Source organism: Zingiber officinale, chromosome 3A (assembly GCF_018446385.1).
Source record: "Zingiber officinale cultivar Zhangliang chromosome 3A, Zo_v1.1, whole genome shotgun sequence".
Lineage (NCBI taxonomy): Eukaryota > Viridiplantae > Streptophyta > Magnoliopsida > Zingiberales > Zingiberaceae > Zingiber > Zingiber officinale.
The window spans coordinates 138890398-138918263 of record NC_055990.1 but is presented as its reverse complement, the minus strand read 5'-3'; the positions used below and the strand labels follow the sequence as shown (position 1 = coordinate 138918263).

The 27866-nt window shown below is 34.7% G+C and overlaps 1 protein-coding gene across 1 annotated transcript; it reads right to left on the bottom strand.

Annotated features, from left to right (window-relative positions):
• Positions 1–11828: 11828 nt before the first annotated feature.
• Positions 11829–23509, bottom strand: LOC122052531 (protein DA1-related 1-like). The gene is made up of 12 exons (XM_042614094.1): positions 23116–23509; positions 22132–22282; positions 20738–20828; positions 17857–17989; positions 16500–16620; positions 16326–16409; positions 14400–14519; positions 13989–14201; positions 13833–13895; positions 13585–13703; positions 13300–13358; positions 11829–12334 (listed from the first exon to the last, which is right to left on the bottom strand). The coding sequence occupies exons 2-12, from the start codon at positions 22240–22242 to the stop codon at positions 12015–12017; spliced, it is 1434 nt and encodes a 477-aa protein (XP_042470028.1). The 5' UTR covers positions 22243–22282; positions 23116–23509; the 3' UTR covers positions 11829–12014.
• Positions 23510–27866: the final 4357 nt, after the last annotated feature.

Genomic DNA, 27866 nt, shown 5'->3' with positions numbered 1-27866 from the left:
CAACTAACAAATACGTAGAAAGCGATTATTTGGGGACGCCGTCTATCCAAACCCCCCTTCTAGCCAGTCACCGATCTCCTACAGTGTTGTTGTACTTCCAAGGTCACGAGACGTTCCAAACAAGAAAAAGAGTAAGCTAGCATTTCATTGATTGTAATCTTGTAAGATTTCATTTTGTATTAGCTTGTATTATCCTCTTCTTGTATTTCTTTGTGTGTGAACTTATACGAGGCTTCTCTGCCTCCAGATTGTTTTCCAGAAGGAGTGTTTCATAGTGGAGAGTGTGCATGACGGTCGGATCCTTGGATTAGTCACCACTTCTTAAGGTGAATACCAAGTAAATCCATCTTGTTAGCATTGGGGAGCATTGTGTCGAGTTTATCCGCTGCACATCATCATCGATAAAGCGCGAGACCCGCCTTTATATCTTGAAAATGTGCACGTGTTGTTGCTTTCCAGAAAACATAGGTTAGTGAATCTACATACAATTGCTTTCTTTACTTCATAACTCACGCCTGAAATTATATTTCAAAAAATTTATTTGTTGTTGCTAGAGTTCTTTATTCGTAGCTTAGGATTTCGGAGGCATTATAAGAATAATTACTAGTGTTTATATATTGTAAAGCATGTATCTAGGTAATTATCTGAATTTGTCAGGCTCGTTGAAATGTTTAACATGTACTGAGTGCAGATACTACATTATCTCTGACTATTACTAATCAGACATTAAAATTCAATGTGTCTATTACATAAAAATTGTCTTTTGATTGGATTCATTAAGATGTCGATAGATCAATGGTTTTCTTTAGAACATTTGTGGCTGTCTTTTGTTTGTTGTAGTGTAATTTAAAGGGTTGAATGTAGGAGCGAGTATATGAACCTTTTTTTTGGAATCATGCTCACATTTGGATCCTAGTTTGAATGTACAGTAGCTGATATTTTAGTGCCCTGGAATATTTTATTACACTTTTTTCCTTCCCAAGTGATAGCATTGCTAAATGATTTGTTTACTAATCCTCCAGATTTTGTGATTAACAAGCAGCTCTATGGCAACAAAAAAAAGCAAAAGAGGAGGTAAAAAACCTTGACAAGGAAAAGGAAAAAAATAGACGTTGATTTAATAGAAAATTCATTAGGCACACAATCAAAAAGAACAGCAAGAGATCCTACAAATATGGGCAGTATTTCAAGGTAAGGACAAACGACATTATAATGGAAGTTTCTTTCAACAATCTAGAGCAGCTAATTGATGAAAATATGGGTAAAATGCAAAGTTCCCTTGGGATTGTTTGAGAGAAAGTACCAATAACTTAAGAAACTTGGAAGCATGTTCCTATTAACATCGAGGAGCATGTATGTGGGAAGCTATTAATGTAAATATAAATGAATGATGAGAAGGGAAGTTGTAATGTGAAGTTTCCTCTTACCTTGATCATCCACAGTCAAATGAGATGAAAGCAAATAGTGATGATGACTATGTGGATATCATTGACGAGGCTAAGGCTTTAAAGGTATCATTACTCTCTTATTGGAACTTATGATTTATTTCATGCCATGATTCAGTTAACCCTTTTGAATATATAGAATTAGCATTTATGAATTTGCAGAATTAGTTTCAGATAATAATTATTGCTTATCTCACACACATCCTTTAGGATGTAGAATTAGCATTTTATTGGCAGATTCATTTTAATTAGCATTTATGAATCTACAAAATTAGTTTTAAATCCTTTAGTATATAGATAATAATTATTGTTTATCTCGTACAAATCCTTTAGTATGCAGAATTAGCATTTTATTAGCAAATTCAGTTTAATTGGTTGAATTATAGGTTGAAGCATTATGTTTTGTCTTATAGGGTCAATCAATTGCATTGAGTTTGGAATTGGGCATCCATGTAGCTGTTGGTGCAATTCTTGGTCTTGGGAGAGTTGGTGAGCATCTTAATGGTGATCCAAGTAAATGTACGGACGATTGGCGCATCATTGGTGTTGAAGTATTGGATGAAACAACGCCTTTGCCCTTTGCAAACCCTATATATCAAAGTGTCGGCAATGCTATAGGATCACGTGTAGCTTGGCACAAACACTTGATGCAAACACACGATCATTAAGTAAATGCTACAATATATTTAAATTTAACTGTACAAGTATCTAACAAGTGTATATTGTCATTTACTAGAAGATCAAGGGGGAAAAAAAGCTGACTATGCTGAAAAAAAAAGATTCGATTGCAATCACTGAGTGTGCAATCATTAGCAGTGCATTCATCTACTGTGCCTAGATCACTATTGTTGTTGTATTGTTATTGCAAATATGCTCTTAATGGTGGGCCTATCAAATTAATGCTGGAGTATGATGTATCTAGTAGTAAGTACGAAACCATTATTTACCTTCAGAACATCATCCCTTTCTGCGACTTAGCGCTAATTTCATACAATTTCATAGTCGTGTATTCTACGTATGTTGTTTTCGTGTACTAATACTTTGACTCTTGATTTGTAAGTTATATTTATCATGGTCTTATGGATTTTCTTGTATATTTAAATGTTAAGCACTTGTATAGAAAGATGAAGGAGGAAAATAAACTTAAGAGGTTTAGATTTGTGGATCTATATGTTGTTGGGTGTCACTTTGCATTAATTGATAAGAGAGACCATGGTTTGACGGCTAGCTTGAATGGTTCACCAACAAACCAACTAGTTTTGGTTCTAGTTAACATAGGGTATGTAAAACAATAGTGGAACTATTAGGAAAATATTGTGAATATTTATTATAATTTGTTCCTATATACTAAATGTACTAAAAGTGTATAATCTGTTATGAATATATGAAGGGCCTTGAAATTGTTCAATATAGAGAAGGGCAAGCACGAGAAGAAACTGTTATGACCAAAAGAAATTTAGATATCTCCACAATGATAAGATATTGTTCACTTTAGACCTAAGCCCTTATGGTTTTATTTTTGCGCTCTACCCAAAATGCCTCATACCAATGGAGATATATTTCTCATAAAACCCATGATCTTTCTCATGTGTTTTCAATGTGGGACAACTTTACAATCCCATCAATCCTCCAAACAAAGGACCACAGGATTCCCCCTCAAGCATCAGGTTACTCTTGACCTATGCTATTGCTTCTTCCGGCAGTTAGTCCGGTGAAGAGTGAACTCCTTTGATACTAATTGTTAGGACCAATTTAAATATCTTTACAATGGTATGATATTATCCACTTTGGACCAAAGTCATCATGATTTTGCTCTTGGGCTCTATCCAAATGACCTCATACTAATGGATATATCTTTCTCTTATAAATACATGATCTTACCCATGTGTTTTCAATGTGAAACTATGTTTGTAACCTTACATCCCAACAAAAATAACCTTTGTGGAAAATAGTCCAGGTATGTTTTTTAGTAAATAATAATCTTTGTAAAGCAAATGCTCATTTGTTCCTTGTAGTATGAATGTTATGCCTTCGCTAAGATTATTCTACATAATAAATTTTGTAGTATGAATGTTATGCCTTCGCTAAGATTATTCTGCATACTTATTTGATTTCATCTAGAATTCCATAAGTTTGCAAAGATAAATTTTGCTTAGTGTACAAATAAAGTTTGCAGAATAGAAACATGGACGGACTTTTTTAATTGCAATTTTTCATATATGGTTTATACTAATATAGCACTTTTTTAATTGCCACTAGATACTTCTCACATCCGTACTCACCTGGTGGTCCATGGCTGAAACTTTACTTAAGGCTGAAAACCATATTAGTCCATGGCTACCTTTCTACGTGTGGTAAATTGCTTCTCATCTGGTGGTTTTATAACTATAGGCACTTAGGGTATGTTTCCATTAGTAATCAAGTATTGGAGTACTAATGCATTATGGATCAAATTAGTGAAAGCCTCATGTGTTGCATCATTTGTTGGCATCCAAACCTCTTCCACAAATCTAGAGGTCCGGATGTGAATTGGACGTCGGTGGTATGGAGACTAGAAATTATGCCAAAACACTGGTTTATCTTATGGATGCTAGCACATGCATGGAAAACTAAGAACAGCTGATCGGATGGAATATGAGTCAAATAAAGCATGTGTACTTTGCTGGCATCAAGAAGAATCAAATGAACATTTGTTCCTTGTTTGTCCTATAGCTTGTGCTCTTTGGGTCAAAGTTAAACAATGGCTACATATCAGATTTGATTTTGGTTCAATTGTGGAGTTTTTCCAAGTTTTCGGACAGTATTATAAGAATGTCAATCGGGGGACAAAGACCAGGTATCTTGGAGTATCTAGCTTGATCTATTTTATTTAGGAAAGTCGTAATAGATACCGGTATGAGGAGATAGCTCCAGATGTTAAATAGATGTTCCGAAAGATTTAAATTCATGTGCACCGATTCCCTGGACTTTATCTTCGGTGTAACATCCGTGCATAGCAAGGGAGCTGATTGTCCAATTGTGCCGGTTTGAGTTTGAAAATGGTGTCCGTGTTTTTTGTGTCCGTGTAATGTGATTGTGTCCGTGTTTTGTGAGTGTGGTTAGAAGTGCATGTGTTTGTGAATGTGATTGGAATTACTTATAAAGGAGCATCACAATGGATGACATGTGTCCATGTGATATATGCCTTTTGGTGTGCCTGCAAGTCCGTTTGTGGACTTGTGTCCGTGTGGGGCTGCTTGTGGATTAGTGTTTGTGAGATGCATGGTTTTGGGTGTGCATGCAAGTTCTGATTGTGAAGTTAATTACCTCACATGTAGAGGATCAAACTCCTATATTTTGTATGTTTTGATATGCTGTATGTTTTGATACGCTGTTTGAGAGTTTTATCTTTCAAAATAGATTTCTATATACTTATCTTTTTCCGTAAAAGGCTTCTGATGTGTATGAGTTTCCTCCATTATAGTGGCAAAAAAAAAAAAAAAAAGGATTTGGGATTTGGTATGCTGCCACACTTAATTGTGTGAGTTTTCTCTAACCAACTCTTGTTTACTAAATCTCAATCAAGTTTCTTCCATTTGTCTGTGTGAACCCAAAGAATGTAGATCTTCCATGTCATCAACAAACATTAAAGTTTCACAGAAAGTTAACACAAACAAGAAAGTTTCACAGAAAGCTTATGTAACTAGTGCTCTTATGCTTCTAGAAAACTTTCATTCATGATTGTAGTCTTCTCATTTAATAACACTTAAATTATTAGCAGACTATTACCATTTTTTGCCACAAGTTTCACTGCAACCGGATGGAGCCCAATGTGATTTTTTCATCCTGCGATATATGAAGGATATCATTGAAGGTGCGACAACAATTGAAAAGGCATCGCCGTGGGCTATAGTAATATTAGACATATTTTCAAATTTTCCAAATAATTTGTGCAATTAACAGTTTCATTCATTAATTCACATGCAGTTCGCAAAATAAGTAATAGCTGCAAAGGAAATTGACGAAGTACATTCTGAATGAACAAATTGCATACAAGACCATATATCGGATGAGTAGGAAATTTTGATATTGAAACTCTTTTGGTTAGGTCTTGTAATCTATAAGTATTTTGAATTATGAATTTTTGGCATGAGCATATGATCTATATAGTTTTACTACAAGTATTATATATATGTTTGTAAGGAGTGATCATGTTATCATGAGTTTATACTTCATATTGCTACAAGTGTACTTGCATTTATGTTTTCTACAATTTGTTAGATTCAACATGAAAAGCATTCTCCTAGAAGAAGGTTTCGGTGATCTACCAAAGAATGTTCTAAAGATTTTCTTTTCTTGTAAATTACCTGATTAGTAATTTGCAAAATCCAACTGAATTATTCTTTTATATTGATTCTATGTAAAGTTTTTGTATTACATAAACACATTCCTACTTATTGTGTCAATCATAGTTCTGACGATTTCAATTTTCTTATTAGAAATTTTGATCAACAGTTATTAAAAGTGAAAGAGAAAGTCATAATTTTAAAGTGTTGATAAAGAGATGGAGATCAGTTATTATAATCCAAAAGCATGTGAAAAAATGGTCTGCTAGGAAGATCATTAATGAGCATCCAAAGGATGTTATACTACTACAATCCGATAACATACTTCTACCTCTCTTTGATATTTTAATTGTTTCTTCTGGTTTATTATAACTCATATGCACCTAATATAGCTTTTATCTTAAGGGAAAAGTGTATTAACTAGTTTTTATACCTCTAGTATCTTTTAGTTCCATCTATTGTTGCAACACTTGAGAATAATTACCAGAGTGGTAAGAGTCATTGATGGTTCTCTTATTATTCATTTGTTAATTTTTTTTATGGATCTTTATAAATGTGCTTTGTTATCCTTCCTTATTGTAGTTAAATAACTTATACTATGGTATTATTGTAATAATTGCTAGTTATTGTCTTATTGTAGCATTGTTGAATGCACTTGCTATTTGTTGTAACTGAATGTTGGCATTTAGAAAATTGAAAATAACAATTTAACTGTGAAAACTTCTTGTTTAATAGAGGGTTTTGTTAGTCTTCAGCCAATATCATCTTTATATGTGCTACTGTTTCATGACATAGTTCATTGGATTGTAGATGCGCCACTCTTCTTTAATTTTGGAAAATTTTATGTAATACTAAATTTGATCACTCTCAATTTATTCATTTGATTCTAAATGTTCTCAATTAGTCTTCTATGATTAACTTCAAGTTCACCATCATTCACATTGGAATTGGTAAGATGTCCAATCTTAATCAGCATTTCTTGTTAGGGTACAACTGTTTCCTTTTTTAGGACTTAGTGTATATGTATGCTCAACCTTTAGCTCATCATTCTTAAGTTTATTTTTCTATTAACTAAATCAAGTATTTGATTTTGCATTCATGTGCTTTACTCCCTAAATTTTATCTTTCTTACCTAATTCAACATCCTGAGACATGTTAATTATCTACTTTACCATCACTTATTTAGACTTTGTCAATGTGCAATCTGTTTAGATAGATTGTTGTTGTTACTCGTGCTTACACTTCCATTGCAATATCCAAGTTAAAGGTTAGAACTCATTGTTTTTCTAAATAAAAAGATTTAAATCCATTTTATCAATGAAATTCAAAGGAACTTGTACTTTCTTTCCACCTTAAAGTGATGAGGGACTTGTACTTTCCTCCCGCCTTAAAGTGATGAGTTTATCTAGCCTGCATTGAATTACTATCGTGAGTTTTTTTTTTAATTTTATTTTTTCTATTATCTTCAATGATCTTGTGTAGTTGTGTATAGGAAACATAAGAAATATACCTCTTGTTTTGATTGTTGCTTCGGGACAAATCAAATCCATTTGGTGATTTTGCCAAATGTAACTATGATGGAAATGCATACATATCATTTGGCTAGTGGGTAAGTAGTATTCCACTTAAAGCTTTAATTCAAGCAACATTCATTTCATTTATTAAGGGAACTTTTTAACACATTTTAAAGTTACCCATGTGCCTATTTTCTTTGACTACAGCATCAACAACAATAAGCTATTAATTCTATCCATTTATTCAGGGTACTTTTATAAAGAAAGCAGGATTTAGGTTTATTACTTGAAACTTGGATATACTTAATGACATGTGTGTCATGTAGATAATTGCTCCATTAATTTGTGAAACTACAATAAAGTTAAAATTAATCTATGTATATGACATTGGTCAATTGAATTTCAATAATTAAAAAATTGTTTTCTACTATGTTTCTATATGGAAGAATTCATATTTAATGGTGAATAATTTAAAAGTTGTTTAATTCTTCTTTAAGTCAAGTTGGGCGAAGTATATTTATTTATAAAAATAAAGCTTCCATCTCCTTTTCATGTTTTTCAAGATTAGATTTTTTTGATTTATACTCCGGGCATTCCAAGATATTGCATTTTGGCACCACGAGACTCTATGTTTAGAGAGACCTTATAAGTTTTTATTTGCAAATTGGCAGGTTGGTGCAATAGTCTTATATGCCTATGTTTTTCTGATGCTTGCACCGCCACCAGGTCAAACCTTTGATAGAGTAGAAGAGGTAAAGCTTCTAACTAGTCATCCTTTGGAGAACTCTGAATCCATTGCTAACTTCAAGAGAGGCCGAATCTACTAGACTTAAGAAATGACAAGTATTGAATATATGTTTGTAAGAAGTATTGTATATATGTTTTGCTATAATTTTGTATATGTGTTTATAAAAAGTGATCATTTAAAATGTGATGATATATGTGCGTAGAGTCGTAGACAGTGGTTTATTGTTTTTTAGCGTGTTGAAAAATGACAATAGTTAAATGGTTAAAATGATAATATTGCAATACAAACAATAGTTAAAAATTATCTAAGACTCAAAAAATCATGATAAATTAATGCATTGAGAAAGATAAATAGTTGTTAAAGATCCAAAAAATTATAGTAAATTGACCTGTTGTGAAAGATAGGAATGTTCAAAGATAACAGTTAAAAATCGTTATCTTTTTTACTTGAAATGCAACGGTTAAAAATTATTGTCGTTTTAATAAATTAAAATAACCATTATCTTTTCACTCGAAACACAACGATTCAACTAGAAATATAACACTAAAAATCATTGTGTTTCAGGTGAAGAGATATGATTTTTAACCGTTATCTTTGAGCGCTCCTATCTTTTTCAACGCGTCAATTTATAATGATTTTTTTTAGTCTTTGACAACAATTTTTAACTGTTATCTTTTAGTAGTTTTATTGTAATGGATGTTCATCCCAGATGCACCTTAGAATCCATCCCCAGAGTATGTAAAGGAAGATAAATCACAGGATCAACCTATAACTGACCATCAAATAATTAAAGGATAGAAAGAATTTTTTTTAAATATACATAAACTGAAAATTAATCTCTATTCTATTATAATAAATTTATCATTCTCTAACTAAATTAGCACCGATGGAATGTATTTTATGAGATATTGATGAATATAAGATTATAAAAATAACACTTTAAAATCACAAAACCTAATTAAGTTAATAAAATTAAATAAAACATTTCTTTCATATGAGTATCAACGTATGACTTGCATGTCAACGCCCAGTACTCACGTAAACGCGTTTCATGCTTTTGCCCTTTTTTTCACGTCATAATAATAAGTGGGAGAGACCAAAAAAATTGTTTGACTTAGTCACCTAATTTCTGATTTTTTTTTATTATTATTATTAATGTTTTATTTTAATCAAACCCGATGAATTAAATAATTTTACCGATTATATATATATATATATATATATATATATATATATAGGATGAAAAATGATTCGCTCGTCCGTCAATTTATTCATAAATTAATATAGAAAAAATAAATTATGAATAATTATTAGTTATTAGTACAGGTGATATAATATGGAAGAGATATGTTCAAATACATTGAATTTCGATTCCAAAACCTCATACGATAATATCTCATATCATATCTAAATACCACACCGTTTCAAGAGAACTACCAATTCGTTATATATATATATATATATATATCTGAGAGATGTCTAAATACCGCACTGTTTCAAGAGAACTACCAATTCGTTATATATATATATATATATATATATAAAAGCACACTGCACAGATTGTGACTGTGCACACATGATGTGAGGACGTTTTTCTTAATTTTTTTTAAATTTGGGAATAAAAAAATAATTAAAATTTTTTTTTAATTATTTACTCTTAGGATTTAAACTTCCTTATTCTATTAAGTTAGAAAATTTTAGATTATACTCTAGTTTAATTAAATTAATTCAGTTAAAAATGAAAAAAAATTAAGTATTCACTATGTATAATAATATGTTTATGGATTATATTAATATATTTAGGATATATATAAGAAAATATTATTATATATATTCTGAATATATATATTTAAGGATTTCAATTGGTCTCATCCTCTTCCACATGAGCAGCCGACGGAGTCAAAAAAGCACGGTACAAAATTGTCGCATGGATTTGTATGAATACCATGCAATATAATGTATTAAACCATTTTTAATGAATTCAATCACCATCATTAACGCTTAATTCCATTCAAATACTTCTAGAATACACCTTGAATAAATCGACACACCCACTTATAACCATTCATTTCATGACTAAAATACCAATTAATGTATTTTTGTTTTTTTTCCTTCCACGAGTGTAATTATTCCACACGTTGTTATTCGTTTATTATTTTCTGAAAGGAACATTTTAATTTTAAAAAAATTAATAGACACTCTCTAATTATTAATATCATCACTTCCAGCCCCGGGCTATAGTGCATCATAAAGACGTTAAGTTATTATCCAAATATTCATAATTCAATCCCTAGTTATAATATATCTATAGATTTTTTTCTTTAAATAAGACGTGTGATCATAAAATATCAGGCTTTTGGGTCATCCGCTGTGGGCGCTTCCAGATTTATCCTAACAATCGGTGGAAAATTTTTATAGGACCGAGCTAATTGTCCCGAGTTCGATATTACCTAGTTCAACAAAATATCATCACTTCTAGAATTCCATACTTCTTTTTTTAATTAATTTTTTTGCCCCCGGACCTACGATATAGTGGAAGGACGTCAAGTTGTCACTAGACACTCACGATTCGATCTCTAACTACGGTATTTTTTTCCTCTAATGAGTCACGCAATCATGAGATATTGAGCTTCTGACTACATGTCATGAGTACTTCTCAATTTACTCTGACAATCGATAGAAAATTTTTAATAGTTCGATGATAAAAAAAACTTCAATTCAATTAGCAAATTAAAATTTTGATTATTATAGATTTATTCTGAAATAAACGATCAATTATATGTGATCACCATAGACTCGGTCAATATTCCTCCAGTATTCCAAGTCCACTCGCCTAATCCTCTTTCTCAAGTCCTCGTTATCTTATCGTGACCTCTAGTCAACAAATCTAATTCAACACAACTTTATTTTAAAGTAATATAATTGAGCAATAAAATATAATATAATTAAGAGAAATTGATGCCAATGCTTGTCTATAAGTAAACAACACTCCCTCTTTGAGGGAGAGAGATAGAGAGAGAGAGATAGTCACATAGAGAGGGAGAGGATGAGTCTCCACAAGAACATGTCGAAGAGCTATTCTTTGGTGAACATCCCCTTCTCATGGGAGAACCAACCAGGGATTTCAAAGGTCATACCACAAGAAGAAGACGACGACGACAACAAAGGCAACACTGTACTCTCACCCATGCAAGGACTGAATCCAGAGCAAGATGAGAAACCAAAGCTTATTAAGTTACCGCCGCCGCCGTGCCAGAAGCGCCCGCAGCAGCCACTTCATGGCGGCGCCATATACGTGCCTTTGCCTCCCTGTGCGTTTCAGTCGATGCCGATGACTATAATGACGACGGAGGGGGGAGGAGGCGACCCCTTCCTCGCGGCGTACATGGAGTGCACCAAGAGCAGGAGGAGGAAGATGGACGCATGGTCGAAGATTCGCAAGAGGATCAGTTTGGGATTTGGGTGTGGGAGCAAGTGGGCCTGTGAGGTCAAGGAGGACACCATGATCAGACTTCATCATCAAGATCAATACTAGGATTAATTCTTTTTAATTAGTTCCTCAATTATATTGGATGAAAATTGTCCATTGATTCTCCAAGAAATCACATCCAATATATTATAATATTTATATTTGATTTCAATCTCAATCAAGGATGTCTTCGCTTGATGCATCATGATTCATGATATATTTGCTTCTGTGAATGTACTGTGATTTTTACCATTTCTGTTTTTGCATAATCAAACACTTAACATGACACTCATAATATTTTTGCTTCATCAAGAGTAGAAACCAAAATTTAGCAACAGTTGATATGTCTATATTCTTTAAAAAGATTCAAAACCAAGTAAGAAAATAGTACTTTGTGTGCCTTCGTATATGTTTATTTTTTTTGTTCGACATTATGTTCTTTCCTTTTATGATATGTAGATTGATATATTTTAAGAAGAGATATAAGCTTAGCTAGTCAAATATCTAGGATCTTCAATGCGGGAAGGTTCCTGTTAATCGCATGTGGTCGAGAGTCCGCCTAAGACCATACCGATCCACAGCCCTGTTAGCAGCTCTAAAGCCGTCTCCGTATGTTGAAGAGAGATCTGATTCTATCAGATGCTTGAAGAAATCTCCGAGCTTTCTCTCTACTGCAGTTCGAGCACCTTTTTTCGAGGAACCGGTTGATGATGAAGATGAAGAACTGGAGGCAACGCTGCTGCCAGCTCCTGATATGATCTCAGAATCCAGCCACATATGACCGAGCACCTGGCAGATGCCTTCTTCGACTTCCGGGTTGAGAGATCGATACCCTGCGAATCCAAGCATACAAGGCACTCAGATGCATTACAATGATAGATTTTCGAACAACATCAAGAACAAGCCTGAACTATCTGGCTCTGTATCAAGTTGCAATAAGTATTAGCTTCCAAAGATTTAATTTCCACTGAAGAACAGCATAGGAATAAACGACTATAATGTGTTTGGAGCATTTTTGACTGCTATTGTTTCTACGATGCTTCGACGACAAGCAAGCTTTTAGAGAGAAACAGATAGGAAGTGCAGAATTATGCAAGGAGCAAGCTTTTTTCTTCAGTGAATAAAGAACCAAAAAGGAAAAGGTGGCACAAAAACTTGTATTAAAGTATGTGTGCCATGTTCTCTTTGTTCTTGATAATAAAGGAAGTTGCAAACGGAAATCCTTCAGTTATATTGGATAGCAGTTAACTAGCAATCATTAATCCATATCATGTTGAGGAACATGTAAAAAGATATCTTTATACTGCCATAAGCATAACCCAAAATAACACAATGTTGATCAGCTTAATAGCAGGGCAAAAGTACTACTACTTGACTATTATCTATCGTTCGAGATTCAAGCTATTGGGATCAGATTAGTGTGATAGTTATGACCTGCTGTATACCACAAAGCATAACTACTACAGGTTAAATATTATTCTTCAAAATTCAAACAATAACAGAGCAGATAAGTATGTCATAGTAACTTTTTAAACTTATAAACTATGTATTTAATAAGCACTCAATAGAAGGTTTGGTTTTATGCCCAGACGATTGATTATAGAAGTTTATTTAAGCTGGAGAGAGCCTCATTTTCTGGGCAGGGCTGAGCCATCAGTGACATGTCAATCTAGAAGCAATCTGAACTGAGGATGGAGTTTTGGGGTCAGTGAAATTTTGAATTCCATAAACTATCTTCTTAATAGAATGAACCATCTCCTTAATAGTATGCAAGGAAAGACGCACGAGAGAAAGATACCTTTCAGGCGTAACCATGCATGCATCATTTCATGAGCCAATATAGAGCCAGTTAGCAATCTGCACATGGAAAGGAAATCTAATATCAATCAAGGGGAGAATTCAGTATTTCGTAGTTCTGTTGGAGAAAACAAATGTATGAACTTCTTCACAATTTAGAGAAAGAAAACATTTAGAGTCCAATATGTATCTGAGTAATTAGCTGAAAATATGAAGTGACCGCAGGAAAATACTGAGGCAGGTGTATAAGATAGCGAGAGAGATTGATGAAACAGAAAAACAATACCTGGGCAAACCATATAGGATAAGGATTGCTGTCACTTCACACCGTCGGACCAGCCTATATGACCCTGTTATCAAATCTATGAGTCTGTTTCCCGGCCCCATTGTTGGCCTCCTCAAAACCTAAATGGTAGTTTTTTCATCAGTGATCTTTAAACAAATCAGTCTCAGTCTCCATTGTTTGAGGTTGGCTATTCAAAAAACATAAAAAGATTAAAAATGGAAACCGAAGGTGACAAGGTGAATTCTTACAGTTCTAACGATTTGCTCTTCAGAAAGGCAGAGACCCCTAGTTTCAGGGAGATGATGTGTGCCCTGCTCTCAGGAGAAAACAGAAATTGTTATTCCAAGACATATATGTTTCTTAAGTACACATTAGTTTTCTAGAAGGATTGTCTATTATCTTACATTCTTTTCACCTTCCATAGCCTCATTCAGAGCTTGCCTCTCAACTAGAAGCAATGGAATCTGTTGTTCCACTTTCATGTTTAAACCTTCATAAAATTCTTGTATATCCAGGTAGAGAGGTTGGCACTCGCTTGTGTCCATTATTGAAAAACTAAGACACTCGAGGCAAAGCTTACGGCCATCATCTAAAGTTACATATTTTGCATCTCTTGGCTGAACAAAGCATAATTAAAAAAGAGAAAGCAATTACACTTACAGATGAAAACAACAAATAAGAACATCCAGTGAGATTAATGAAGCATAGTAAACTGGTTGCGGTGGTCTTGCATATTTATTACACGCGACCAGGTCAGAATGATTAATAATAAGTGAAATGAAGAGTTGCCTTATATGACTACTGTGTGTACCAACCTCCATTCTTTCACAGCTACAACACCTTGGAGTGCCATCACGCTCATGTATTGGACAATACTTCTGCCCCCAAAAAGGATGAGCTCGGTATTCAATACGACCATCTCTAATTTGTGGAATCTGAAAATTAAAAAAAAAAAGGGTAAAGAAAAGGATGGCATATCTAGAATCAGATATTGCATAAGAAAAATAAAAATAAACTGCATGAAAAATGCTTTCAAGCCTCATGAAGCCCTTGACGTCAATGAACAGCAGATATCATGAAATAAACAGCCCAGAGAGAACATTATTACTGAAGCTTCTTCCGATCACAAACTGCATAAGATATCTACAATGCATGGCTGGAATTCAATTCTATTGATTCAATATAATCTCATAAATATATATTTATTCATGACTATCATCATAGTTCCTAATATCTTGGAACATTGTGTCAAACAGGTCTAATTGTCTCGAAAAATGTTGGAAAATCTGAATTTTTATCTCGGATTAATTGTAAAGTTAGTAAGAAATCCCAAATTGATGGAATTGTGATTTGTTGTTTTTAAAGGTTTGTTTTTTTACCTGTTGTATTCACCAATAACTATAGGATTTACCTCTAGGAGTCTTTCTATTTCTCATTTCCATATTTTAGAACAACCATTTTGTATTTACTCCTTTGAGAATAAAGGAATTGTAGTATCGATTGTTTTGAAAATCCTATACCTGTTTCATGGTATCAGAGCTCAAAACAACCTAACTGTATAACCAGAAGGAATGACCCTCTTCTACCTATATTACTCCACCAACAAGCCACCCACTGGTCTTCCACCTTCTCTACCCTTTGATGACCATTATTTGCAGATTAGTCGACACAAACTGAATGGGAGAAACTTCAAAGAATGGCTTCAATCTATTTTTTTATAATCAAAGGCAAAGAGAAGGATGATTTCTCTCTTAGACTTGCTGACCTCTATCTGTTGATGCACCGAAATACCTAACCTGAGAAATAGGTAATTATTATGGCAGGGCTAATTAATATGATGGAGTCAAATACTAGGTGTACCTACATTTTCTATGAAACTGCTCAAGAGATATGGGAGGTTGCTTAATAAATTCATTCCAATCTTGAAAACACAGTTTCAGTATATGATCCACACAATTCAACAAGGTATTCTTAGTGTTACGAATACTATAACACACTAATAGAGTTATGACAAGAGATGGAACTTTTTGTGATCCAAAGTGGGAGTATCAGATTAATGACTGAAATATAGCAAGATGTTAGTGGGAGTCTGACTTCAGATTAATGAATGAAATCTATTTTTAATAGACTTGCGCAAAAGCTTTAACACTAAGTGATGGTAAACACACAAATTGATGGTAAATTTTAAAGTTTCGATTGATAGGTGTTCTTCACCAACTTGAGGGAAGAGTTGGAAAGTTTGGATCTTAATCCTAGAATAATTAGAAAGTTGATAAGAGATCCTGGATTGATGGAATTGTGATTTGTTACTGCTTTTAGATGTTAATCTACCATAGTGCATTCTCCCATAATTATAAGATTTGGCTCTAGTTAAGGGTTTTTCTTTCTAATTTTCTTATTTAGAACAATCATTTTGTATTTATTCCTTTGAGAATAATGAAATTGTAGTGCCGATTGTTTTCAATATCATATTCTTGAAATTATGATTAATCTGAAAGTTGATAGGAAATCCGAGATTGGTAGAATTGTGATTTGTTGTTGTATTTAGAGGGTAATTTACCATAGTGTATTCTCCCATAATTATGAGATTTGGCTCTCGTTGAGGAATTTTTTTTCTTTCTAATTTTCTAATTTAGAACAATCATCTTGTATCTATTCCTTTGAGAATAATGGAATTGTAATACAGATTGTTTTCAATCCTATTCTTGTTTCAAAAACAATATGGGAAACAAAACACTTACAAAAATTTTGCATACATCACACTTTGGATGATAGAGTTTTCTGTGGCAAGCCTTGTGATAAGGATTATTCCCATGCATGGAGAACTGCCAAAAAATAAAAAATAAAAAAATAATAACAGACTATTAGATGCAACTTAATGCAAAGAAAACATCAGTGAAGCTCTCAATTTTCACCTCATAGTCTGTTATTGGTCTATTGCATTCGTGACAACGAAAACACTCCGGATGCCAAATAGAACCAGCAGCACTCAGATAACGACCATTGCCAACCTCCTTGTTGCATCCCGCACACCTCCTAAAAAATGTGAGGGAAAATGCTAATGAAACAAATATCTAAAAGTGTCTCTGTAGATATTGAAACATGAAGAATTACTCTGTTATTCCTTAGCCAGCAGGTTTGCTGCAGAATCAAATAGATTTGCCATCGTGATTTGAATATATAAAGAAGAAATTGTCATTGTCTACTCAAAACATAAATACTTTACCTAAAAAACTGGATTTAATTTGTTGTGGATAGTCAATATAGTGATAGAATGACTATGGAAATTCCTAAAAATGACGGTTGAATTTTTAGTTGCATGTAAGAAAGTCACATAAAGAAAGTGTGGCAATCCATGTTGTATATCCTTTTCCTTTGCCTGAACAGGATGAGAAGTTATATCCTTGAATTGTGTGTCATTTGCCTCGTAATTACACTTACGAAGAAAATGTCAATTCTTGGTTCCCCAAAGCAGTTACTTTTGAAAACCATTATCATTGTTATCACCGTCAACTCATGTTTGTCCCAACTATTTAGAGTCAACTATCTCCATTGGGCTTTATGCAGGACATATCACTAATCTACTCAAATTAGTTAAATCAATTTTTATTTGATTGATTAATATTCTTTGTTTTCTCTACCATTCGACCCTAATAAATTCAACTCCTCAAAACATAAAATATATCAATCATTTTTGACATGTTCATACCATCTCAATCTACTTTCTTTATTGGTGCTATACCTAATTGCTCTTAAATAGTAGCATTTTTTTTACTTTATCCTTTTAACGAATGTGTTGCTTCCCAACAACGCAACAATGACCTATAATGTATGGCTAGTCATACCATAGCCTTATAAAAACTTTCGTACTACCAAATTTCAGTCATTGATGTGTGTCAACTACACTTGTGTAATGGCAGTACATAGAAGCACTCTAACTTGTCAACACCATAAGATATCAATTTGACGATTATTCTCAATATACTGTAGGTTACGTCATTTCCCGGCAGCTTAAGGTTTTAGACGAATCAGCAGTGATTAAAAATTTAATGCATTATTTTCATAAATATAGTCATCAATAGGGTAAAGCTTCGAGAAAATGTGATCATGGATATAACATGCATTATCCCACAAGCAAATCAAGCTCCCAGATGGGCTTGAAGTGCTAACAGAATTCATAGATGTCTTTTTATAATTGCTTGCCCTAAGGTTACCCATTCTTGCATTGGCATATTGTACAAGCAAAGTGATATCAGAAGTAGAGACAAGTACCTGTAGACAGGAGGAAAGATATTTGGGAATGGTTGATAATGTCGCCCATTTTGATGGGGAGGAGACTCATTATTCAAACTTTCTTGTAAAGCCCTTGCAAGTTGTTCATCCTCCTCTAGGTGAGCTTTATTGTCTGTAAAAGGAAAGACATGCCATTTAAAGAAGAATACAAATAACATAAAAAAAGAACATATAATGAACTCATTCCATAAATAAATGAAACACAAGCTGACTATTTGTTGTCCAACTAAAAAACTAAAAAGAAGTAAACTTATTTTTCCTAATAGTGAAAAGATAGGACTTGAAGCTTCCTAGTTCACAGATTAGGAGGGAACAGATTGAACTGAAGGTTTTTGTATACCTGAGGCGAGGTTAAGCCAGCTTAATTGTGTAGTCAGTCATGGTTAAGCCAGCTTAATTTTGCAAGAGACGCCACTATTATTCTATTAGAGGAGCAAACAAGTTATAAGTCCAAACTATATGGGATCGATAGATACATAGATCTTATCTTCCATTGAACTATATGAAAAGCTATATCACGCTTTTGATTATAATAGAGTTTTGTTAGAAATATACACCTCTAATTGTAGAACTATAGGTCATCTTTCAACAATTCTACATCATCTTAAAATATTTTCTCATTTTAATCTTCAACTCTGACGGGGAGCCTTGGCGCAATGGTAAAGTTGTTGCTTTGTAATCAAAAGGTCACGGGTTCGAATCCTGAAAATAGTCTCTTGGAAAAAGCAGGATAAGGCTGCATACAATGGATCCTTCCCCGGTACCCCGCATAGCGGAAGCTTCGTGCACCGGGCTGCCCTTTTTTAATCTTCAACTCTAATCATTTCAATTAGTCTAACTATACAAAAACTGGTCATCTTTCAACAAGTTTATGCCATCTTAAAATATTTATGCATTATATCATCATTGGATTTACACCTAGTTGTTCCCATTTAATAGTTTTTTAAAAATATATATATTTCTAATAGTCTCAAGCATCCATCCTAGTGAATTAACATCTAACTTATTTACATCTCTATTAAATTATTATTTATGTGTTGTTTCCTAATTGCCCAAAACTCAATAGTCAAACTCATGCAAGTTTGGGGAAATTGTGCTAGTTGACTTGTACACTCATGTAAGTTTAAGATTCATACACCAAAGTAAAATAGGTCAAAATCTGAAAGGCCCTTAACTGAATTAGATGGAGTTCTCATACAGCCTTTTTCCGAGTCATAAACTCATGAACTTGGTCACAGGACATTTCAACCCAGTACTTTCTGCTCAAGTGCCTGGCATTTGTCAACCTAATTTTTTGGTGTTTTTTCATTTTCAACATTCATTGCTCTCTTATTCATCAAACCTTACTTCTTTCATATCATCATTGAGCTTTTCTCACTTCATAATTGCCTTTATCTCGCATATTTTTTCTACTCTTCTTCATCCTCTCTTCTTCTGTGGCTAAGTTCTCTGCTGATTATCCAATACCCACCACCACTATCCTGTGCTTGAAACAGGTTACATCAGCTTATACTCTTCCTCACTGGTTTTACAACTCCAAGTGAGAAATTCCAAATGATCAAAACATATGAAAATTTAGTGTTCTCCATTTCCCCCTTTTTTTTCTTCTTTGTTTCTGCATGCTACATGTTTTTGGGTTTTATGCTTGTATTGTGTTTGAATATTGAAACACTCAACTTCTGTATTACAGTATACCCGTGTTTAGTTGAAAACTTGAGGTTGTGAACTAGTTCTTGAAGTCGGAAATGTGTTCATAGTTAGTTTAATTCAGAATCATGTGATATGTTAATTGAGTTAGATTATTGATCATGATTTATTTCATCTTTTTTTTTTCATTTTACTTGTAAATTATATTGAAAGTTATCCAACCATAGATTCTTACAATTATAAGATCCAAGTATAGTATAGTCAGCTTGTTAGCCTTGGACCCCAAAAGGCATAGTTAATTGTATCATGGCTTCATTAAACTTTTTAGCCTAAACCCAAAAATCACACACGTCACTCACTAGAATCACCTGTGTATCTCAATTATCTGCTCATTATCCTATTATAGTACCATCATCAACATCTACTTATTGTTAAATAGGTTCACAATCTTAAAACTTGTTTTTGAGGTTAAGTATATTTCATATCTTCAACTTAAAATCTTTAGGTTCTATAGTTCCTTGCAAAAATTCAAGTTTATTCTATTTTTGCCCTCAACCACAAGCAGTGCAAAGAAGAAATAAAAATAATTTTTGGCAAAGAAAATATTGGAATCCACAATATCTACAGTCTGCAGGTCACCAAGTTTATCTCCATCTTCCCTAAAATGCAGAAGATAAAATAAATATAGGTAAATACTAACATTAACATCCAGCAAGTAAGTACCTAGTAACAGTCAAAATTTTTGAAGTTAAAGATGTTAGTGGCAAACAGACTTTCAAGTATCACACTTACAAGTGGGCACTGATATATCCAGAGTAGGTTGGCAATGGAAAGTCATTCTCAGTTAGGAAAAAGCCAATTGTTGTAAGGACATTTTTATGATATGAAAATGAAGAAACAAGACCAATGTTACTGATATAGCTTCACAGCTGGAAGGTCTTGTCATTGAAGATGAAAAATCAATAGATACCATAGAGAAAACAAAAAGACCATCAGCAGTAAATCATAGTTAAACATGAATTAGGAACTTCACAGCTGACACCTATCAGTTTCTCAAATTGAGTAGCATAATATTTTCTTTGTTGATAAATATATATCATGTTTGGTGTTATTCTCCTTAGTTGATTCCTCTTAATGCACATTATTACTACAATGTTGATTCTTTATGATAGTCATAAATGAATAGTTGATATGGCATCAACATAATACTAACCAATAGCCTTGCCCTTGTCCTGCTCTTCTTCCGCTAGTGAAAGCGCGATGGCATGATCATAGTCTTCGTCTTCATGTTCCCGGTGAATATCCTTGCACCAGGTATTTCATAAATTTCAGTGAGCAAGGTTGTGAGAAAACTTTCCAAGTTGGATCATTTATATAAGAAGCAGTGATGAAGGTATGCAACAATAACAGATTTAACATATTAGATAAAGGCTAATGTGGGTTGAAAGAAATTCAAGGATCCTTACTCTATAGAAATTCTATGGATATTGACATAAAATACATAATTGGCACAATGAGAATACAAAAATGTGTTACATCTGCTAAATAATCATGGTATTACAGCAGACAGTGCTTAAGTATAGTAGATGATTCATGTTAGCTGTAGTAGCAGTCAGTAACTGTAATCTGCCAGGATGCAGAGTTAACAGTTATTAGCATGCAAGTAAAAGAATGAAGAGCTTTACCACTAAGAAATTTAAGTTAAAAATAAATTTGGCTGAGAACGAAGGACTCTATAACCTAGATGCATGGCATTGTCATTGCAAGCTTGCAATCAGGTCAACTGGAGTTTTGCTACTAGGACAACAAGGACTTACAGAAGCTACAAGATTTTAATCATCCCTATTTCTTTTCCATCCATAAGCCTAGTGATTGTGAAGAGAGAATTCATTGTTCTAAAATACTCTGTGTTTGCAACATACAACACAATTCATTAGTTTTCTATGTGATCTTCTCTAATAACTATATCCATTACATAATCTACACCATCTAAAATAACCAATACATCTTCTACATCAAACACATCCAGTATCCGCTCTATTCACTATGTAAGAACTTCATCCACCAAATCCATTAAAAAGAATCACTTCCACCTGAGTCCACACACGTGTTGATGTGCAAGCCTGTTGAGTTGGCAACAAAAAAACTTCACCCTCATCTTGATAATGTTCTGGTTGTGGACCAGTAAAGAGCATCAGGTTCACAACAATGTGATTAGTTCTGGACTATGTACATCTACTTGACCATCAACATCCTCTTCATCAAATCCTTCGGACCAAATAAATTTTAACAATGATGGATTGTTAGAAAAAGGTTCACAACTCCTGAAAAGGAGTTTTTCGGTTTGATAACTTGACATTTTCCTTTCATGAGGCACTTCAATATTGGTGGCGAGTTACAGAAAAAAGACAAGGAAGCTTGAGATCTCCTTATTAATAGCATTGTAAAAAGACCGTATTATTAATTGCATTGTGAAAAGACTGTCTGTGTATTTTCAAGTCAAAAATTGATTTTCGAAAACAAGCAAAATATGTATTCCAGAATCGATAGCATTATTAATAAGTTCATAAATGATAAAGGATAAAAATTTAAGGGAAATGGGAGTACCAATGAACTAGAGGGTTCATCCCAAAAACCTTCGTATGAGTGCCCTCCATGGGACTGACCAGCTGAAATGATAAGCATTGATTCTTCAACAATTTCATTTAACCAAACCATAACGCTAAATGTTTGATTGTGTATCCCTCACAGTATTTGCCTGTGCAATGACAAGTCTGATTAACGACCCAGTCCAAGAGCCAAACCAAAGAAACATACAATTATAGGCAATTCATAATTTTGATATATTGGATAGTATGGGATGACTCAACCTTGTGGCAAAAAAAAGACAATGCCTACTGCTTTAAGAAATTCACAAAATCAAGAATGCAAAAGGACTGGAAAATTTCTGAGTTTCAAATGAACAAAAAATTTTGGAAGCACATGTCATGAAGTAGAAGTTGAACAACAACAACAACAATAACAACAACAACCAAGCCTTATCCCACTAGGTGGGGTCGACTTGGTAGAAGTTGAACACCCATCAATTTTTAAACATCTCAAATCAAAAGATAGAGAGGGGGAAAGAGAGAGAAACTCACAAAGTTGAAGCAGTCCAAGTTTTGTAGTAGTAAAGATTTTGGCAACCAATTTGACGTTCACAATCAATAAAATATTTGAACGTAATTCCTAAATGAGTAAAGCTCTTTCTTCTGCAAAATTATCCTCTCAAGTCTCACAAGTAAGCACGCTATTGCTAAGAAGACAAGTTATAATATTTCATGCAATAAGAATCCCCCCCAAGGGGAGCTAAATTCAGCAGCAAAAACAATTACGTATGAACTAAACCTTTACCAATAGTCTTAAATCAATATACAGCCCAATCAACAACATTTTACTCAAATGCCCGAAGACTGGAGCACATGACTTATCGCACAAATAACTTAAATGCGCCATAAGAAAAGGCAATCTCAGAGAGCAACCGGAAAGGGGAAAAATATGCAAACTCAAGTAAACTAGCAGACAAGTACTAACGAAGTTTCGAATCCCTACCTATGGAAGAAGGCGATCTAGCAACGGAGAACGGATCGACACTTTAATCAGATGCAGGGAACCATATTGTTGTACTCTCCGTCGCCACCATCGTTAAAAAAAAAAAAAAGAAGACCTTTTGCACTTGTTCGAGATCAAGGAAGTTCCAAAGGCTCAAAGATAACACGAAACTTAAATTCTTCTATCAAAACCGAGCCAAAAGTCAAAAAGAAGGCATAGTGCTGGAAAAATCATTCTTTTCGCGTTCTTTTCTCCTACGCTCTCAATCACCCGCATCAGCATCAACTCACGCCAGGGATCAGAATTTGATCGGGGAAGACGACGTTGGGCAAGGTACCCAGGAGTAGGAGTCCCCAGAACAAACTTTTTCTACTCCTGGACCTCACCTAGCCCCTTACCTGCCCCGCCAACGAGGAGACAGGGGTGGGATCCGCCTTCGAAGAACTGGCTCGCCCGTTGACTTCGAGTTACTTCCAAGTAGGGTAGTGTTCCGGGTAAGCAAAATAGGGCAAAAGGCTGGCGCTTTGGAGCGGGGAAAAGCGGAGGATGCAGCGTCACTTTCGCGTATTTGGAGCTACGTCGGAGGCGGTCCCCGCTCCTCCGTCCACTACCGCACACGAAGCGATCAGATACTGTGATGACTGAAGAAGAAATCCATCGTTGTCCACTCGGCGATAATTTATTGGCGGGCACTTTTTTTATTCTCTCCGTAGGAAAAGAATTAAATGACGCTGCTGCTTCCGAAGGAATACCTTGATGTACTTCGCCGGCGCCATCGAGAACGGCGCCATTTTTCACGGCGGCGAATCCGCTTACTTAATACGCTACCGTTTAGCTCGCTCTCCTTTCAAAATTTGAGGGAAAATTCCAATTATAAATGTTTATATATATAAATATAATTTATTTTCTTTCTTTGAACGTCACTCTTGTTTCTTCTCTCTTTAATTTAGTGAAATAATTCTATCATTCATATTTTTAATTTATTTTTTATTTTTTATTTTAGCATTCTCTACAAAGTGATTAAATTTGATGAAACATTTATAGTGGGCAATCTGAGTTTGATGTACCCACATGCGAAAATACCGAGAGTTTACTTTTAAAAGAGTACGTAGAAATTAAGAAAAAAATAATTATACTATTAAATTTAAATTTAATTTATATATATATATATATATATATATAGTTAAATTAAGAAATTCTAAACTTTAAATAAAAATAAATAAATTATCCTAAAAAATTATATATATATATATATATATATATATATAATCTAATATCATCTCAAACTCACGATGCTACAGCTAGAAAACATTGAAAATTTGTCACATAAAAAAGTAAAGTGGAAAGTGGAATATGACTTGATAAACATATCAACAATTTATAGTTTTGAAAAAACAAAAGACAATATGATGGTGTCAATATGAAGATAATGACAAATAATATGACAATCAATTTCAATATATTTCGTTTGTTCATAAAAAATTGAATTGCGTGTAATTTGAATAGCATTCTGATTATTACAATATAACGGAGTAGGTTGATAAAGAGATATACCCATATCCACAAGCAACCAATACAACCAAACTATCTCATAAGTATTTGAGGATATGACACGATACTTAGCTTCTGTGGAAAATCTAGAAATAACATTTTGCTTCTTACTCTTGCAAGAAATGATGGAATCATCAAGAAAAATGTAGAAGTTAATGATAGATTTATCATCCGTAGGATCATCAGCCCAATCCGCATCATAGTATGTACGCAGCTCAAGAGATGAAGTAGAAGAAAATAAAAGACTTTGAAATTGAGTGCCCCGAAGATACCTAAGAATACGAAGAACAGCAGCCCAATGAAATGTAGTTGGTGCAACGACAAATTGACTAACCACATGAGCATCATACACAATATCTAAATGAGTCACGATGAGATAAACCAAGCTTCTAACAATAGTTCTATACAAACTAGGATCCGACAAAGGTAAGTCATCAGATGGAGAATATCAAACATTTGTCTCAATAGGAATATCAACAACTCTATTATCAGTAAGACGAGCAAGCTCAAACAAATCATAGATATACTTTGACTGGGATAAAAGCTAACCTTTTGAGGAATAAGCAACCTTAATGCCCACAAAGTAGCGTAGTATATACAAGTCTTTCATAACAAAACAACGAGCAACTCAGACTTCAAAGAAACAATTCCATCAGAATCATCACCAGTAATAATCATATCATCAACATATAATGATAAAATAATATGACCTACACTCATACATCTGACAAACAATGTTGAATCATGATTACTAGAATGAAAACCAAGCGAAGTAATCACTGTAGAGAACTTCTCCAACCAAACATAAGATGCTTGTTTAAGATCATAAAGCTCTTTACGAATCCTGCAAACTTCACTAAGTTGGTGTGAAATACCAGGAGGAGGTGTCATAGAAACCTCTTTATGAAGATCACCATTTAGAAATACATTTTTGATATCCATCTGAGATATTCTCCATCGACAAATAGAAGCAACAACAATTAGAGTACGAACAGTCGTCATTTTTGCAATAGGAGCAAATGCTTCCTTATATCCATGTCATACTCCTAAGAATAACTTTTAGCAACAAGCCGAGCTTTATATCATTCAATAGATCCATCAGATTTAGTTTTGATCTTATATACCGAACGAGAACCAATAGTGTATTTTTCTGGTGTCAACAGAACCAAATCTCATGTATGAGTCTGATGCAAAGCAATTAATTCCTCAATCATAGTAGTCTGCCAAAGTTTATGACAAACAACTTCTCTATAGGATACAAACTCAGAAAGACAATGAATAGATGCAACAAATGAAGTAAAAAAATGAGAATAACAAGCGTAAGAAAAATATAGTAGTTTAGTAGACTTACGAACACGAGTGGATTGACGACGGTGGAGAAAAGGATCATTCGCAACCTCATAAAATGATTGGGTAGTGGCAGAAGGAGGAGCATGTGGAGCGGATATCTCAGGAATCAAAGTACCAAATTCAGTTGAGATACCAGTAGGAGCTATGGGTGAAGCTTCCTCAGTGTCGATATTGAAAGGATTAATATAAAGTAGATTTAACTTTGTCATATATTATATGAATTAGCTGAAATAGAAAAGATTGGAATATGCTTAAGAAACACAACATGATAAGAGACATACAATTTTTTGCATAATGGGATCAAAGCAACAATATCCTATTTGAGTAACATAATTGTTGGAACCCTAAGGTTATTTTTTGTGAGATCAACCAAGTTTAGGTTAGGTCCTGTTATGTTTTGATCCCTGTGTCTAAGTGTACAGGAGCTTAGGAACACAGGAAGTCGAGCGGAAGATGCAGCTAGCGAGAAGGACGACACGGGAGAGAGCTGACGAGTTCGGTGTGTCTGAGGGACAAGGTGCTGCAGAAGAGTACACCAGTGGATGAGAAGAACGCGCGCGACAATCCAAGGGACGAGAAGCTAGGGAGGAAGGCTGCTCGAGAAGAAAGCCGAAATTGGGTTCGAGTGAGCCTTATTTCAGTTGGCCAAAATCACCCAAGCAGAAGAGTGAGAGGAAGAGAAAAGAAGCTGAAGCCTTCTGCTGGAAGGCGCCTTCACCATGCATGGAAGGCGCCTTCAAGCCTTCATGGAAGGCACCTTCCTTATGCATGGAAGGCACCTTCAACTCATCATGGAAGGCGCCTTCCATGGCTATGGAAGGCGCCTTCGACCAGGCAATTCTGGCCGTTGTGGAAAAGGATAAAGTTTTATCCTTGGCCTCACTGGAGGTGCCTCCCAGCCCTATGGAAAGTGCTTTCAGCCTGCGGATAAAATTTTCCAAGGACTATAAAATGACCCTTAGACCTAGCAAAAATGTAACAACTTTTGTATTCACTTTCTTAGTCTTTTTTGAGCTTCCATTGTGTATAAAAGGCTTCTCCGCCTTCAGCAAAGGAGATTCTTAGTGAGCTTTCATCTGCCTTGGATTAACAACTGTTGGTGCGGGAAGCATCCGACGATCGAACCTTAGTTTTAATAATGGTAAAGGATTCAAAGTTAAGTTTGTGTGTGATCTAATACGTTTGAATAAGTGTTTCAGGAAAGTCCTAGCTGCGGTTAGGCAGGTGAAAAACCCTAAGGGGTGGTAACCTTAGGTCCTAGGGGGTGGTAACCCTAGGTGGAGGAAAACCTTAAGGGGCGGTAACCTTAGGTCCTAGGAGGCGGTAACCCTAAGTGGAGGAAAACCCTAAGGGGCGGTAACCTTAGGTCCTAGGGGGCGGTAACCCTAGGTGGAGAAAAATCTTAGGGGGCAGTAACCCTAGGTCCTAGGGGGTGGTAACCCTAGGCAGAAAGTCCAGTCGGTTTGGAGGACCGGACTGGCATAAGGTAATCTCTCCTGAGGGGAGTAGGTGAGGACGCGTTCCCCGTAGAGGGAACAGTAGGCGTCGGGTCGACCTAGGGTTTCCGGTTGGGAATCCGAAGTCAGACTCGGACAGTCCGAAGACTGTCAGTTCTTCTTTACTATGTTTTATCAGATTCTAACACTGTCTTGCAGAGTATTTGCTCGGACTAACCTTGTTTTGCAGGAGAGGAACCTACTGGAAAAAGGTGGTCCGGGCGCCCGGAACAGGTCCGGGCGCCCGGGACCAAACTTTATCCCCTGCGCGACTTCACCACGTGGAGCAACCTAGTTGGCTGGCCACATCACACTCCAGGCGCCCGGAAAGGTCCCAAGCGCCCGGAACCTCAT